This window comes from Dipodomys spectabilis, unplaced genomic scaffold (genome assembly GCF_019054845.1).
Source record: "Dipodomys spectabilis isolate Male_0828 unplaced genomic scaffold, ASM1905484v1 ptg000140l, whole genome shotgun sequence".
NCBI classification, from domain to species: Eukaryota; Metazoa; Chordata; class Mammalia; order Rodentia; family Heteromyidae; genus Dipodomys; species Dipodomys spectabilis.
Window position 1 is genome coordinate 14,897,636 of NW_024870817.1, and position 18,259 is coordinate 14,915,894.

At 35.4% G+C, this 18,259-nt stretch overlaps 1 protein-coding gene across 11 annotated transcripts in view; it reads left to right on the forward strand.

Annotated features, from left to right (window-relative positions):
- Mef2c (myocyte enhancer factor 2C) overlaps nucleotides 1-18,259 on the forward strand; it is a 162,919-nt gene that overhangs the window by 44,276 nt on the left and 100,384 nt on the right. For 6 of the 11 annotated variants that reach the window (XM_042691021.1, XM_042691018.1, XM_042691020.1 and 3 more), the window contains exon 2: nucleotides 14,362-14,557. In XM_042691021.1, coding sequence (XP_042546955.1) covers nucleotides 14,504-14,557 — 54 coding nt within the window. In that variant the 5' untranslated portion in view covers nucleotides 14,362-14,503. Of the gene's footprint in view, nucleotides 1-11,117; nucleotides 11,296-12,556; nucleotides 12,599-14,361; nucleotides 14,558-18,259 lie in introns of those variants that run through there. The other 5 variants (XM_042691013.1, XM_042691015.1, XM_042691012.1 and 2 more) reach the window with 4 other exon arrangements.

Consider the following 18,259-nt stretch of genomic DNA (forward strand, 5'->3'; position numbering starts at 1 on the left):
TCATAGGTACTATGAGAATAAGGGCTAATATATATAAAGCTTTAGTGCCTTAGTATATATCATTCCTACCTGATCCATCCTTCCTTCCTTCCTTCCTTCCTTCCTTCCTTCCTTCCTTCCTTCCTTCCTTCCTTCCTTCCTTCCTTCCTTCCTTCTTCCTTCCTTTTTGTCAGTTGTGGGGTCTGAACTCTGGGCCTAAACGCTGTCCCTCAGCTCTTCAGCTCAAGGCTAGAGCTCAAACCCTTGAGCCACAGCACCACTTCCGGCTTTTTCTGCTTATGTGGTGCTGAGGAATCGAACCCAGGACCTCATGTGTGCAAGGCAAGCACTCTACCACTGAGCCACCTTCCCAGCCTGTCTTTATTTATTTATTAAACTTCTAAATATGATTGTCTGAAGTTCATGATGTAAGTTTGGTCTTAACTGCTTATATTGCTTTAAGCTGAAGTGGGCCCATTTTTTATTACCAAAAGGTGGAAAATGTATAGTAAAGAAAAGAAAAAGTGGGGAAAAAAACTTTTCTGTCATGAGTGGCTAATTGTTTTCCAGGAAGATCCACATTTGTGACACATTCTCCTCATTTTTGGTACTTTTATAATTGTCTTCCATCTAGAACCTTAAAGGGCCTCTTAGAAATTGAATCCAGTTCTTTTTACATGTCTGTAGAAAATGCGACCCAAAAGGTTGACGCTCAAAGATCTCACAGCTAGTGGGTAGCAGAACCTAGAAAGGGACTGACTGAAGTAGAACTTTCCTCTGCAACTGGGCGGCTATGCCCTGATTGCGTTGTTCTTTGAGAAAAACTGCTCTAATTGCTCAATATTTCATTTGTATTTTGCTGTAAATGAACAGCTGTTTTCACCACCTGAGCTTCATACTTGCACTTCTTTGCAAAGCTAGAAGAATAGTTCTCCATTGTTTGAGGATTTCTTCAACATGGCATACATACACAGCTAGGTTTTCTTTGTGTCAAGTGCTGAGCTGAATGGCAGCTGGGGGCATTCAGTGGTCAGAGGAAAAGGGCTGCTCCTTTCTTTAGAGCTAGAATTGCCCAAACAGTAGTTCAGGTAAACTGGGAGAGAACATGACACATTCTGCAGCAAAGCAAAGTCTTTATTGTTATGTATTTATTTTGTTTCCTGTTTTACCCACCCCTGTAAGAGACAGCTTGTTAGCATCTTTAGATCCAATAATCTTTGGAATCCACTTTGGGGATTGCTAATTTAAGCACTCTGAGATCTCTGAAAACAGTCATAAGCTTCCTTACACCCATGGGTGCTTTCTTTTTAAGTTCCAGATTTAAGGAGGTCAGGCCAAAATCTAGCCCATTTTAGTAATTTCTGATCTAGAATAGCTGAGGATTTCTTTAAAAAAAAAAAAAAAAAAAAAAGAGGTAGTATTGTAATACTTTTTCCATTTAGCATTATCTGCCAAGGATGACTTGGGCTATCCTTGAAAGCAGCCTGGGACAGAATGTGTAGACATGCTGAGATAAGGAGCCTCCTGCCAGGCCTGCAGACTCAGAGCTGTCTCAGCTCAGCTCTGGTCCAGGCGCCATCCCTCTGAAGTGCACCTACCCTTGCCCTGCCTTGGTCTTACCGAGTAAACATTTTGCTTGTCTGAAAGCACCTCTATTCCTAGCTTTTTGGCAGCTCGCTTGCCATATCCCCTCATTCTAAATATGTGGAAAAGGAGATAAAGAGAGGTGATGAAATGACAAAAATTGGAGTGAGGAATGCTGCAAGTGGAGCAGAGGGGCTCATTTCTACTTGCCTGTTTTGCATGCAGTTGTGACCGTGTTTGGGCAGGTCAAGTGAATGTATCCCAAAAGTCATCTTACTAGATAGAGAAGAAGGAGGTAGAAGGCAACATGAAATACAGGTGTTAGCACTGACAATGAAGTCAGACTCCATGTATTTTTATTACAATAAATACCTGTTCCATGATTCATTCAGCCAAAAATACAATGTTGATTTTATAAAGCTTTTCAAACATATGATTCCTTTTCATGGCATTTGATCCCTGATCAATAAAAGTATATAAGAATTAATATAGGATTTATGACAAATGGTATAACTCATATTACTTTCCAAATGAAAAAGCCTTGTTCCTGAACTATGAAATAAAAAGAAAATGGTCTTGGATAAAGGACCAAAATTTATAAAGTTGTCTCAAAAAGTGACAGAAGAGGAAAAAGTAAAAATGTGTGCCCTATGTTCTTTAAGTTTTAATTATACATGAAATGTTAACCCTTGTCTCTGAAAATACTATAATATTTGATCATTCCTGTCTTACGGTTTGGGGTTTTTTTTGTTTTGCTTTTTGTGGATTTTTTGCTTTGGGGGTTTTGGGGGTGCTTTGGGGGCTTGGAGGGGTGGTGGTTGTACCAGTATTGGGGCTTGAATTCAGGGCCTAAGTGCCCTCCCTTAGCTTTTTAGTTCAAGGCTGGCATGCTGTTACTTAAGTTACAACTCTACTTGTGGCTTTTTAGTGGTTAATTGGTGATAGGAGTCTCACAGACTTTCCTTCCTGTGCTGGCTTTGAACTACAGTCCTCAGCTGTCAGCCTCCTAAGTACTAGGATTATAGGTATGAGCCATTGGCACTCAGTTCATCATGTTTTTAAATTAAACTGAACTCAGTGTCCCTACTTATCAAAAATTACAATCTTCAATTTTGTGTTTTTTTATCTCAAAAAATTCTTTAATTGAAAAATAGTAGATGATTCTATTTGTCTTTTTAGTTCAAGTTGGAAATTAATCTGTTTGGCTGGAGGCCACATAGCTTTCTCTCACTAGATAGAACTGTCCAAAGGCATGTGAACATTTCCAATACAGTGAGACAATGGAATTTTCAAATATTGCTAAGCTCTTAATCAAAACTCTCCTGATTGCTTGGGAGTTAGATCCTTTGAGAGAGAAAATAAATCAACCTACCCAATGACTAAGTTACATTAGTAATGTCTTAGGATTGTTCATTTCTAAAGGTTAAAAAAGTGATTTTTATATAGCTCTGAATTTTAACATTTGCAGAAATCTTACAGTGTATTTGTCAGATTGTTCCTGGTGCCGTCCATATTTAGCATTATAAAATGAACTTACATTTCCGAGAATGACTTCAACCAGTTGGCATTACTTTCATGAAACAACCACATTTCAAGGAAAGATACATCTTTGGATATAATTGATGTCAATTTAGAAAACTTTTGCATTATAATATATTCTCACTGCTTCAAAGTATTTTTAATTTTAAAAAATTATATAATACCGAAATGAAAAAAGAACAAGTTTACATAATGAATTCCTGAAATTGGATTGCCTTCAACTGAAATTTTACAAATGAATGTGGTTCTGTTTTTTATTTAAGTCTCATAGTCTTATAATAGAATGCCTGTGTTGTTATTCCCACTGTATAGATGGGGAAACTGTCTTGGCCAAGTTTCTATCACCAGTGACAGACAGTCTTGGCATATTCATCCTCAAATAATGCCTCACTCTATGGTGGTTTATCTCCTTTCTCAGATGTCATCTTCTCAAATAACCCTTTACTGATAACATAGCCAATAAGCACCTACCTCTGCCCTTCCTGGCCACCTACCCCAGCTGGCTGTCCTTTGGTATTTTCTCTAGTTAAAATCAAGATATTGGTAAGCTCATATATTGATTCTTTGTCTGTTTAGATTATGAACTTCATAAGTCTAGGTCCTTTGTTTTGGTCGCAAGGGTGTCCCTGGTATCCAGTAACATGTTTGTTGCCTTTAGGTCTTCATGACTAATAAGCAGACCAGATGTTTTAATTGACATCTGTGATATTAAACATCCCAATTGTGTCTCATGATGGCAATTAAGCCAGGGTTCGATTAATTGCTTATGGAGTCTGAGCTAAAATTTAGTTGTAAAATGCACAAACAGAAAAGACCCAACATGTTACAATAGTGTGTCTGCTCCTAAGCTGTGATATGGAGCCCGGACTGCATCCTGACAGTGGATCTGTACTACATGCGTGCACTTAATCTCATTTCTCACATAATCCTCTCCTTCCAGACCAGCATCCTTAACAAAAGTTCTGAAGTGTTAAATCTCTGTGTTACACAGCCTAGCATGTTTCACAGTGAGTGGGGCAGACTTAGAGAGTAGGCTTGGCCTGTAGTTTTGCACAGATAAAGGAAGGATATAGTTTTGAGAGGAATGCTATAACTACAAAGTGCATCCTGAAGGCCATTTAGCTCACAATGAAGGTCTGTGTTTTAAAATAGCACTATAACAAAGTAACTACAGAGTTTTGGCAGGGGCTTCAACTATTTATAGAACTAAGTAAGGCATGGTGAATAGCGCCACACTACACAATTCTCCCTTGCTGTAACTCCAAACTTACAAAAAGCACTGTAATTATATTTTTCTACTTAAAAAAAAAATCATAGTAGCCATTATCAGTTTAACCATACGGAAGCTCAGGCTGAGATTTCTTTTTTAAATGCATAGTTTTGATTTTCAACAGCTGCACTGGGTCTTTAATCATATATTATCTTTATGAAGCCTTTTTCTAACATATGTTAATTGGCTGTTTTCTGTGACAAATTATGAGCTCTTACTTTGATGAGGTTCAATTGCAATCATGTTGGAGTCGAGTACGTAGAGTTTCCACCCCTGCTGGCTCCTCAAACCACTACAAACATCCGCACGTCACTACAGTGCTGAGTAATGGCAGGATTTGGGCTGGCTGATTTTGCTACAGATTTTTTTTTTTCCACAGGATATTTTCAGCTTCTTTGTACTAAATCTGTTGCAGGGTTTGCCCTTTTTAGCAGAAGCATGCTCTAAAATTAACATCAAATCTTATTGCAGATTACTATAATACAGTGAGAAATATTTCATAATACAACACCCCAGCGTCTGTTTTGCTTTACTAATATTTCAACACATTTATTACACATTCTGAAAAAGTCACTCAGTTGTGAGGTTGGTGAGTTATTCCTTCTACATCATTGGAATTTTGTTACAGATATTGAAAATTGAATTTTCCTCTTTCGAGGGAAATAAGTTCGTTTTTGAGTAGATGATCAGGATTTTATTCACACGTTGTAAAGTCAATGCAGGTAACTTTTTTTCTAAGTGTTGTCAAACATCAGAATGCTTAAAATTCCATTGTACAGTATTTTCTTCTTCCTCCACTGTTACAAGTAATAAAAACAATTGGCCAAGTAATAAAAACAATTACATGTTCAATCAAAGTTAATGTCCTTGAAGATGTATAACATCCATTTCTGTTCTCTCTCCTAATGTCAACTTTTAATGTATGATGAGGACTTGCAGACGTGTTCTAATCCATCTGCTCTGAGAAGTGTGACAGATAGCTTTCTTCAAATACTAACAGATGATCAGTGATAGCTATAATTAGAATAGATATAAAAATACAGGCATTTGTTTATAGTTATGGGAAAGTAGTCAAGGTAATTGATTAAGGCCTTCAGAACTTGTGTCAGACATGTCCTATTGGTGTTAGTTTAACTGTTTCTGCCTTGACATGTAAGGTAGACTACTCTAGGTAACTGCTGCTTTCCAAAGCCATAGCTGAGGGGTCAGATTTCCATACAGGTATTCAAGTGTAGAATAAGATGAGCCAGATGTGAACAGGCGTTACTCCTCCTCAGGAGGCTGTTTTTAATCAGCAATTTCCCTAGAGTAGCACACAAGTCAATGAGCTCTAAATCCTCAGGCTATCTACACTCATGAGAAGGCCTGAGAACATTATTACAGAACCTGCAACTGAGCGTATGTGAAAAAATTAGAGCAGAAATTAAGGGTAAGAAAGGTTAGCATGGATAGTCTTCTTTTGGTATTACTTTCTCAAATAGATGTAAAAAATGTCATTTCAAGTGGTTTTCTTTTCAGAAGGAATATCATTTCTAAATGCAGATTACTAGTGAAAAGTTATTATTGACTGATATTAGCCAGAACAGGTTCAAGGTATGTAGTAGTTTGAGAGTGTCCATGGGTTCAGTTTCAGCATGCATGAAGGCTTTGTTGTCATTAGTGCCCCTGCCTTCATAGGATGGCTTCAGAAATCCGGCGTGATACTTTAGAGTGACTGCAAAGTCAATTGATACACAGTGTCTTGTGCTCATGTGCCCAAGAAAATTTAGTTCCAGTTGGTAAGACACATGCTTAATTGGCTTAAGAAAATAAACCAAGGTAAAGAATGATGTGTAAATGAAACAGAGAACTTGGCACGTGGCTGTATGGAAGCCCGGGAGCCATGTGGCTTAATTGGGGCCAGTTGGGATCATTTAATGATTGCTGTCAGAAGATCAGATTTAATTCTCCTTATAAGAAGACCACAGTGGGATAGACTTAAACAAATTGTCATCAGAGGTTTCAGATGAACAAAACCTTAATTAGGTTGATTAGGATGCTGTAAAAGAGATGAAGAGAAATAGAAAAATTGATGAATTATGGGGTTTTGCATTGAGCCATGTAGAATACTAATATTACCTATAAATTTCTGAGACTATTATGGTATTGGAATATCATGTGTATTTGTATTTAAGGTTTTTTTGTAAACCATATAGATGTCCAAAATCTAACAGGAGATTAAAAACCAACAGCACTTATTTTAAAAAGCTAATTTATCAAACATTTTCTACACTGGCAAGGGTATATAATATAGCCTTGGCATAATGGCAATGATATATCCTATTTTATGGACATTTTATGTGATAAAGAATTTGAGAAAGTAAACAATGCCAGAAGCACATTCCCTTTCAACGATGCAATTTTCACGCATTTAATTTTTGAATACAGAGTAAAACATAGTTTTTATTGGGATATAGTTTTGATGATTCATATCACAAGTGCTGATTGATCATTTATTGGTTAAAAAATAGGACCACTCGGATGACTTAAACACAGTCTGTCCTTTATGTATTTAAAAAGACAAAAACGGGAATTTTAGTACACAATATGCTTACCCATGTGAAAATGCATAGAAATGGGGGAGATACATGCAAGCTCCTGAAAGAAAATATATAGCATTTACATTTTGATCAAGAAATAAGATATTCTAAAGCTTGAGAAATGAGTGAACCCAATTTTTTTTCCTAACAAGATCAGAAAATACCTGAGAATTCAGATTTACCTGAGAATTCAGATATTTGTCATAATACTATGAAAATATATCTATAATAACAACATGTCTGCTTTGAAATCTAGATTGCTTCGGAGGCTGACAATTTTGTTTCTCTGCTGGTGGCATGGTAGGGTACGTAACTTGCTTTGTTCAATAACAGCAACAAAAAATCCAGCTGCATGTGCTTCTTGAGAGGTTACAGCTGGGGAGCAGAATATAGCGTGTGATGCTAAATAGAAGCTCTTGCTTTGTGTAGACGACAGCATGGGCTTTACCTTTGTAGAAAGTCTTGTCATATCACGAAGTGGCCTCTAAGAAATGCTGCATAGCTATGAAAATTTAGGAAAACAAAGACATGATAGAACCCTGAATGAATTACTTGATCTGATGGGAAAATACTAAAATCTGTTGTCGAGTCAAGGATCACGAAGGGGTTTTCTGTTTTTGTTGGTTTGGGGGGGGTTAATGTGTTTGTATTTTTTTGTTTTGTTTTTGTTTTTTACTTATTTAGATCATTTGGAGGGTTTTTTTGGCATGGGGATGCAACACAGTTTTAGCTAAAGAGTAGGAAAAAGGTATAAGACAGAATTTACTATACTAATAACGACAGGGAAGCTGTGATTTCTTTGTGTTTATTAAATTGTTTCTAATGCAGTGTACTTTTCTGAAGGTCTGTGTCTCCTAAGTTCTGGAACTATGTAAATAAAATGGTTTATTTAAGTGATAATGGCAGGTTAGGCTCACTTATTAAATTAATTGCAGGGATTTTCAAAAAGAGCTCTTTTTAGCCTTATTATATTTCTGACATACATTTCATCTTATTCTGTCCTTGGGGAAGGATATTAAAGTAGGACTAGAAGCATTAACTTACCATTTCCAACAGCATGGTCATTGGGAAAATTGATATATTTCCCTAGTTATTTCTACTTTTGCAGCCTGAAGCTTTTCAGTGGAAGATACTTAAGACAAACTTCTTAATTTTTATAACACTCTAAATTTTTCTTAGTGTAGTGATGACTGTTCCAACATAAGTGAATTGTTGTCTGTGAGAAGGTGCTTACTGTGAGCTTTGTGAAGTGAGATCTTCGGGACGTACCCAGGACTACACTGTTCACATGGTAGCTACACACCATGATAAGGCTTTCAGCTTGTGTCTCAATCAGTAGGCCATTTTCCTCACACCAGTGTGCATCCTGTATTCCATGTGTGATACCACATTTAGTGGTCATAACTATCCTGCAGATGAAAAAGTATTTTCTTGGTGCTTGATAGAACAGGATTTCCACAGAACTTGGTCACCAGACTGCAAATATTCAGTGTATAAGTACCAATCTAGACACTTCAAAACCTGAGCTTCCTGACTCCCAAATTCATTCAGCTTCCACTTCTCAGTAAAGGTTTCCCTTATGAATGTACATATCACCCAATGTGGAAGAAATAACTGTATTATCAAAGCTCATAGAACTCATAAACTTTATAGACCAATATAGACAATTTGCCCCATGAAGGTTAGAATGTGTTTGTGACTTTAAATAAGTAGCACTAACCCACAATACTGTGAAATTTGTGAAATTACGTACTTAATCACAATAAAGAATTTGAAAAAAAAGTTAACCCTTATTCTGCATGCAAGATGCTATAGAAATATGGCAAACATTTAAATAAGGTGATCATCTGCTTCTGTATAAGCAAACTATAACAAAGTATTCTTAGTAATAGCAAGTAAAGAAAATATCTCTGCTGAAGTATACAAACCTAAAAAACAGCAACAAAAAAAACATCTAATTTTGTTAATCAAACAGTAGCTATTAGTTCCTACAATCTGCTTTACACCACAATAGATACTAGAAATACAAAGGTTAGACAAAACAGAATTGTCAGGTAATTTCTACCATGGAAAGTGTTACAGGAGAGGGACTAGGTACTTTAGGAGCTTATCACAAGGTAATTAGACTTGAAAAGATGTGGAATGCTTCCTCAGGAGTGAAACTCAGCTGAAACAGAAAGAAGAGACAATAAAGGAAAGAACATTCCAGGCAGAAGGAATTGCATATGCAAATGCCCTGTACTAGGAAGAAGCATGACAGGTGTGAGAACTGAAAAACATCATCGACTGTATTTGTTTTTTATGTGTGCATTATGATGTTACTGAGCCCTGACAACAATTCAAAACTCATCATATTGATACTGAATTAGAATACATTGGGAATACCTTTTGTGTTTAGCAAGATGGTATTTATCCCATGAGTCTTGGCAATGTGACTTTAAACTTAACTGTTCATATTCCTAGCCAGAATAATGCAACATACTATAAATTACATGGTAAGCTTAGAGAAAAGCTGAGTAATTTTTGCTAGCAAGGAAATACTTCTCAGTTCATCACATAGTTAAGCATCAGTAAGAATAATTGGGTTATTCCATTTGAAGTTCAGAAGAGTCTTAAGGGGAAAAAAGGTAAACGTTCTGCTTGTTCTTTTTAACTAAAGTATAATTGCATGCCTCATATGTCTTTCAAACAAGCCATAAAATAGAAAGCTAAATGTATCTAAATGCAATGTAATGAGCAAAGTTTTCCACTTAAAATGATAATGAATCATTTAATAGTTTGAGTCAGTAATACTAGGTATGCAGCACCTGGCCTACAATCATTTTTGCCCCTGTGTAGCTAGCTCGTATTTTTAACAGTATTTTTTTCTTGTATTCTGACAATGTGCTTACTTGCCAGCCTTGAGTTTTGTGAGCATTCTGGAAAGAGGCTAATGTTAATGAAAAGGTAGGTCAATGAAAAGTTATTTGCTAATATGAATAAAAGAATCTCAGAATTATTTTTTGCAAATTGATATCATAAATCTTAATGTTTTATCCTTACTCACAGGCTGTATTTAAGTGACTATATAGGCCTTATTGCAGCAAAATACGTGCTTTGCAAAGATAATTTTAGCAGAAGAGAATTAATTTCTTCCCACATCTTTTAATGTGGCACGGCAGTCTCATTGTAAGATCAAAACTTGGAACTGTTATGTTTAATTCCTAAATCAAAGCGCTGTGGGAAGAAGATTGAAATCTGCTGATGACTCAGATTTACTTGATAGGTGGCTTTCTTCCTACAGAAACTTTATGGTAGACTGCCATTTCCACGATAGAAAGAACCACCTAGGGAGGAGATTAAAATAAATAGTTTCACTATAGACTGCAAGTTTGGGTTAGTTACTTTGGCTCCTAGTTTAAAATTTCCTTAAAAGAATAATGTAAGAATTCTTGTCTCTCTAGCATAACTTTTTTTAAAAAAAAATTGTGAGTGAACAAATAGTATCTTTTATCAACAAACATTGATCTTGGGATGAATAGCTTTCAGAATGCCATCCTTCTACCAAAAAACAAAACAAAACAAAACAAAAAACAAAAAACCTCTCATTTATATTTTTGACTCTTTTTTTCATGTAGAACTTTTTCTTTGCCTCAAAGTCAGAGTGGCTTAGCTGCGCTAATTTTGTGAGAGGAGTTTTGGAAGGTAGGGGAGATGGCAATTGAGATGTATTTGCTGCTTCACTCACTTGTGTTATGTTTGTTTTATTTTTATTTCTTGAAGTAATCAGAACATTAACCTAGTGCTGAAGTTGTTTTGCAAATAAAATTCTCAGAGCATGTCTCAGATCTGGATTTCTCTCATTGTCCCTTCTCTGAACCTCTCCAAGGCCTCAGTGTGTGGGGTGAGATGCCCTGCACACTCAGACGGTTCTGCTCAGAGAAGGAAGTGGGGAGTTTTGGTTCCCATTTTACACTTCTGGAACAGTTTAGGGAAGGAAGCACCTTTACACCTTTTATTGTTCGTGGTTGCTGACATCATATCCTTCCCTGACCAGTCTGTGCGTGTTTCCTGCCATTCTGTCAAGATTCTTCTGTGTTTCTGGGAGGGATTAGTCCCAGAGAGGGCGGGAGGCAGGGAGGAAGAGGGCAAGAAAGAGTGAAAGAGGGGGAGGGAAGGGGGAAGTGTGTGTCAATCAAAGCAACTTGTTTGTAAATGAGGGAGCCCAGTAGGAGAATGATCTTTTGCATCTGTCCAGAAGAAATTCTTCTTTACTGGTGCCTCACACCACTTTGCCGTCGTCTGTCTGCTTGTGCCAAACTCAAAAGTGAACAGAAGCCTGCCATAATGAAGTTCCCCTTTTTAGTAAGGCTCCTGATTTTACTTTTCCTTTATTTAGGTTGGAAAAAAAAAATTTTAAATGCAGTCTATAGAGTGTAACTATAGTATAGCATTTCTTTTTTTTTTCTTTTCTTTTTTAATTACTGATTGTTTATATGTAACTCTGTCATTTTCCAAGAATGGTTCTTTCATGTGGAAAAAAGTAGCGGCTAGGCTGTGGGAATTATTTTAAGCATATGGTCCTTGAACATAATGAAAGTTTTCAGCATAACTTGAAATTCTCCTACATGTACATTAGTTATCTTTTTTTCATGTGTATGTAAATGGATTAACACATGGTAAGGTTATATACTCTCTTTTTCCTGGCTCTATAGGCCTTCTACAAATTCATACCTGAGAGTAGCCTTATGGTATAGTTTGTATGTATGTGTGGAAAAGCTAGGTTAGAGAATTAGTTTGACTAAGAAAACGACTCTTGAGCTATTGCTAACCTTCTAAAGTCTTTAACTTTTCATGGAGAGCCTTGGATTGTGAATATAATCGTATGTTCTAAGGCCACATACTTAATGATACATTTTGCTACACTAGTATCACTGCTGTGCATCGCCCTGCATGGGGACTTTATACCAAGTTTTCATTTTACGAATATTCAGAAAGCATTATTTTAGGAACTAGATATGCAAAAATATTGATACAAAAATAAACAGTCTAATTCTATGGCAGTTTAAACTCGTGTCTCTATGACTCCACATGTTTCAAAAAGCAAAATATTTTTAATGCCATTTTCATCGACCATTTTGTACAAGTGCCCATACACATAGGCACATACGTGTACATGCCCACATGGATGTATCTTTCTGGAAAAATATTCTCTATTATGTTTTTTTTTTATGTTTCTGAAGTCTTTGCTATTTTTGAAGGCGTCTTTGTTTCCAAGTTGTGAAACATGGGCGGCGATGCAAAGGAACTCCTCTGAATTTGGATCTTTCTCAGGAGACTTTCTCCAGGGCTGTCTCTCTACTTGTTTGGTTATATGTATTTTGAAATTGGGAGCTGTGGACCTTCTCCGCATCTCTGCCTTGTCACCACACTCTAATCTGTTTTCCCTGACCTTCCACCTTCAAGGGAATAAGTGCTTAGGCAGGCATAGTCCGGTAAGCCGATAGTGCCACAGGCCTTAGCTAAATGAAAGGAAGGGAAATCGTCCCATAGACATTTGCTGTGGATTTGTGGACTGGCTTTTCTGTCACAGAAAAAGCCTGTTTGTTTCTTCAGGGTCTCACACATGTCTGGGAAATTCCATTCTAATACTCTGCTTGTTTCTGAGGTAAGACTGAGAAATGCAGGGATGTTGCCCAGCGTGGTGATATTTCAGACTATTGCTAATAATAGATGGACAGTATTTGATAGCACTGAATATAGTGTGCCATTTTGTGTTGTAGGTTTTTCATATTTTATGTGATTTTAATGTATCCTATAGCTAATGTTTTCAGACGTATTTGCCAAGTGGGCATTGTTTTTGTAATTTTAAAAACCTTTGGAATCATTTCCAACATTTATGGAGTAATAGTATTTGATAAGCACGGTGTAGTCATGATGGAATTTTACATATATATACATATATTCTGATAGGCAGAACTAAGCTGCAGTTTAGTAAAAGGGCAATGGGCAAAAGAGAATGGATAGTCTTAGTATTTAAGCCATGCTTAATCCACCAGAACTAATTGTATCATAATAGCTTCTGCAATTAGATAATCATAGAAACTTATATTCTAGAAAATTTACTCAAAGAATCTGGAGGTTTAAATTTTAAAAATCAAAAAATAGCTAATAATCAGACCAAGTATTTTAACAGCCTTCCTGCTCCAAGAACCTTGAGCTGAATCCAATAATCTATTAAATAGCCAGGACAGTGGCTTAGCGTTACATAATACATGTGGGAATTTATCAGGCCTGTTGTCAAACACCAACTAAATATACAGGGAAATTCTGAGTGGTGTGTAAAGTGGTTAGGTCCTTTGCCATAAGATGAAATAAAATAATTGAAGCTGTTGCTTGCAAATGAAAAACCATTGTGCAAGGCTTTTTTGTTAACTTTTATACTTCATAGCCTTTCAGTTCCCTTATGCTCAAATATAATTTAAAACATAGTAAAATATATACTTTTAATATTCTTGGTTCCTTGGGTTTGTCTTGTGTAATTGAATATAATGTCTTTCATTTTAATTCATGACCTGAAGCTCTTCAATATATAATATCAAAACTTTTCTAATTCTATATCTGACTCCCCAAAGAGACATATCATTTTAAATCTTTAAATTTAAAGGACTGATGGTTTCTTGTTTATATATACATGTATGTAGTTATAAATAAAATAATAGTAAGTTTTTGCACCATTTATTTTCTGTCAGTGATTGACTTTTATTATTATTTTCCATTTACAATTTAAGGAAAAAAGAATCTCACTGCAATAACTGCTTGGAAGGTAGGATGAAATGTCCCATATGAATTTTACTGTGGCCTCACAGTGATTTTTTTAAATAAGATTAAAGGATTTATATTTAAATTAGTTGACATTTACATATATCAAATAGCACTTTCATAATCGTCCATCCTATTTGCATAACTAGGGACGTTATCACCTCTGCTGTCAAAACATGAGATTGTTTTCCCTTCAGAAATGAATTAGCTGCCCTACTTAGCATACACAGGTACATAAAGGTTCATTAACTCTCTGATATAGGTAATATTTCATAATAGGAGGGTGAAAATTGTCACCTAATTTCATTAAAAATATTAAGAAACCCTTTACAAAAAATACATTTCATTTCAAGTGTTAGGCTTGAAAGCATAGTTTTCATCATTTAAATGACTTCTTAAATTACTTATGAGCTTATTTTAATTATAAAAACAAACCATCCTGACTTAATGTGCTCCCGCATATGATATACCATGTGCTTTTTAATAAATATTTTCATTGATGTTATTGTTTTGCTTCCATATAGTTTATTCCCTTGATAAAACTGGGTGATATCGCTTATGAAACTGATTTGCTGCTAAAACATTACTTAATTTTTCTTTATGTTTCAGCAGGAACGAATGCAGGAATTTGGGAACTGAGCTGTGCAAGTGCTGAAGGAGGAGACTTATTTGAAGGAAACAGGAAAGAGAAAGAAAAGAAAGGAAAAAATACATAATTTCAGGGACGAGAGAGAGAAGAAAAACGGGGACTATGGGGAGAAAAAAGATTCAGATTACGAGGATTATGGATGAACGTAACAGACAGGTGAGTGGAGTAAACTTTTCTTTGTATCGATATTTAAAGTATTTTTTTTTTATCTTTCTCCCAGATAGCTTAATGATACTGAAAATATCTTGAACTTATAAATAGCCATTGAAGGAAATTTTGAGAAATACATATATAGCAAGTTTAAAGTGATGAAAGTCTCTTAAATGAAAGGGGTTAAATCACCTCAATTGTTAGAAGTATAGTTTAAGTATTCATTATTATTCACTTTGCATTTCCACATGAATCTTAAATGGGAGCTGCATTTGTATGACACGAATAGCTTAATAATTAGGAGTTAATAAGCATATCATTGCTGCATTGCATGCATCACAAAACAAAGATATTCTTATGTTCATGGGAACGAGGCCTTTTGTGGTCAACCATTACTGTTTTGTAATATAGGCTCAATATCTCTTCTGAAAACAGCTTTCATTCTTTTCACCATAAAGGAGACTTTGAAATATATCCAACGTACTTTAAGATTGTACTGACAATAACAACAACGAAAACACCCACACAAGATACTAGTTACTATCACACACTCAGGCAAGAACCTTCATTTAACTCATACTGTTCTCTCTAAGTCCTAAATTTTAAACTTCAAGGCAGATAGTATTACAATTTTTCCTACACCTCCAGTGACAAGGTCTCTATGACACTACCAGTTCTAAAGACTACACATACAAGACTTGTGTGAATGCCTGTGATCTCACTCACTTGTCTTCACATTTGGGAAGAGTGCATTCAGATCAGCTGTGTAAGGTTAACTGCGTGGCTTGTCACACCCTAATATGACAAAGATCAAATAATGGGTCCTTGAGGGGCCTCAGTGCTACAGCATCCCAGCTAGAGAATACAGATAATAAACCATAGCCATCAAAGAGAAAAGTGTTTTACTAACAACCCATTTACACCAAAGAAAGCTAGACAGCCTCAGGAGTGACCCATAAGAGTATAATTTCCCCAAATAAAACCACTCATCCTTCATGTGCTCTCTTTTTAATATTCCTGGACCTATGTATAAAACCAGAATAGTTTCATTTATATTAAAACAGTGTTATTATTCAAAAAATCATAATGAATAGAAATTATTTATTTAGGGCATCAAAAACATTTGGCTATTAAGAATTAAGAAACTTTTCAGGTTTTTCAAACATATTTCCTTAAGTTATTATATATTTTTAAATGTATGGAATTTTGAACTACTTTTCACTGAATATTAATCTAAAGGATAAATAATACACGATTTATGGTGGACTCTGTTTTTAACAGAAATATTGAACATCATATTCTGAGACATTTAGAATTGTTGGGTCTATAACCTGTTTTTATTGCAGTCAGAATTAGTATGAATTAGCATGAACACTTCATTAGTATTACCATATAGTTTGAGATTTTATGGGATTCATTAAATGTTTTAATTTACAAAGACAAAAGAAAAGTTTTGCAGGATATGTTCATAAGTTTGTTATAAAGTAATATAAAACTAACATAGAATATAAGAATGTTTACACCATACTTTTGGACTAAAAAATGAACCTATTTAAGTATGGAGATAGTCACATTTACATTTGCTGTTCCTCTCATCCATGTTAGAACTGTCACCACAATATTAGGAAAAGAAAAATTATTTTAATCCAGCTGACTTGGATTTTTTTTAATCCTAAAGATGGATTCCTTGATTTTATTTTGTAGAATTTAGGAACCATTCTTCTGCCTATTCAGTAAATATAATAGGCCCTTTTCAATACTCTGAAATGGAGTTAGTAAAGTTGAAAAATACCATGTTGTAATATTTATTGCGATGACTTTTTACAAGGAGATGACGTTTTGAACAACTGTCTTATATTTGATGGTAGCCAGGTTCACGCCTTCTTTCCTATGAGAGTGGTCCACAGAGCCATTTGGAAGAGAGCTTTATTTAAAATATATAGGTCACAGCTGATCAAATCTAGCACATCTATGAAGGTACCTGTAACCTGGGCTTCCTTTAAGTTCTGTGGGCCTGTAGCGAAAAGAAAAGTGTTAGCTGCTTTACCCCTTTTGAAGCTCTCCCTCTGTGGACAGACTAGAAGAGCCTTCCATAGCAGCTCACTATCATCTATTCATAAAAATAATAAAGGCTCTTCTGCCAATGCACTTCCTTATTTGGCTACACAAATTTGGCATGTTTTTAGCAGAAAAAGAAATATTTCTTTAAATTAAATATTACAGAACTGGTAAGTTAAGTTGTAAGTTAAAAGTTGAAAAAAACAAAGTTAAAACTGTTGTAAAACAATAATTTAAACTGAATTTTTTCCTTTACCTTTTATAATGGAAGTGAAGAACATCTAGAATTCAGAAAACGTTGTTACATTCATAAAGTAGCTCAGGAAAGGATAAAATTAAACTGCTTTTTTGTATCATAATTTTTTTTAGGATTTTAAAAAACCAGGGTCTCGGAGCCGAAAGTGTGGTTCAAGTGCTAAAGCACTAGCCTTGAGTGCAAAAGCCAATGAGAACACAAGGCTCTGAGGTCAAGTCACAGTACCAGCATAAGACAAAACTAAAAACAAAACCACTGTGTTTAGTTTACAACCTAAACAAGTTCGTTTCTTAACCAAATGCTGGGGTTCATACCTGTAATCCTAGATACTCAGGAGGCTGAGATCTGAGGATTGAAGTTGGAAGCTAGCCTGGACAGGAAAGTCAAGACTCTTATCTCCAATTAACCACCAGAAAAATGCAGGTGGAGCTGTGGCTCAAAGAAGTAAAGCACTGTCCTTGTGTGAAAAAACTCAGGGACAGTGCCCAGACTGACCTCAAGCTCTACACCCCCTACACACACACACAATTTAAAAAAGACAGTTTTTTTTAAAGTTACTCTTTAGAAATAAATAGAATCATGAACTGTCAGTTTATCTTAGAGACAAATTCATACAGCTTAATAAAAGTGGTTACTAAGTTCTAAGAGCTGTATGTTGTTTCATTTAATCTTTAGTAACTCCATTGTTTAGCTGATTTATTTGTTAACTTAATAAATACTACTAGAATATTGTGTGTAAAGGATCTTATAAGCAGAGCAAGGTCCTATCCCAAATCTCTCACAGTCAAAACAAAACATGCTTTTTTTTTTTCCTCAATGAAGACAAAATACATCTAGCATGATATAATAACGAAGGGTCTTTTCTTTTTAACAAACCTGGTTCTGGTCACAGTTTACTTCACTTACCACTTTCTAATATGACTCATCCTGGAGATATTTAACCTCTCTGTGCTTCATTAGGTCTTCCATCTGTACAGTGAGAATTTTTTTTAAAAAATAGGATCTAGCTCATTATGTCACTAAAATAATTAAATAAGATGATAAATGTAAAATGCCTAGAACAAAAGTGTAATAAAATAAATGAGTAAAATAAATTTACCCATTAACCATTCCTACTAAGAATTATGCTCTTTGAACCATTAGTACTTATAGTTAGTATGATTTCTGTCCAAACACGGTACAAGATACTGCTGGAACTGAACCTTCATTTCAAGAGAGATTTACCTTAAAGGGGTGTCCGAAAGATGGAAAGGAGAATGGGAGAGAGTAGAACAGGAACACAGAGAAGGCTTCAGAATTTAAAAAGGAGTTTAGTTCATGCAGAGATTGGGTTGTGGATAGGCAGGAATGATTACGTAGGACATGTGCAATGCAAGGTTTATGACCAAAATAGG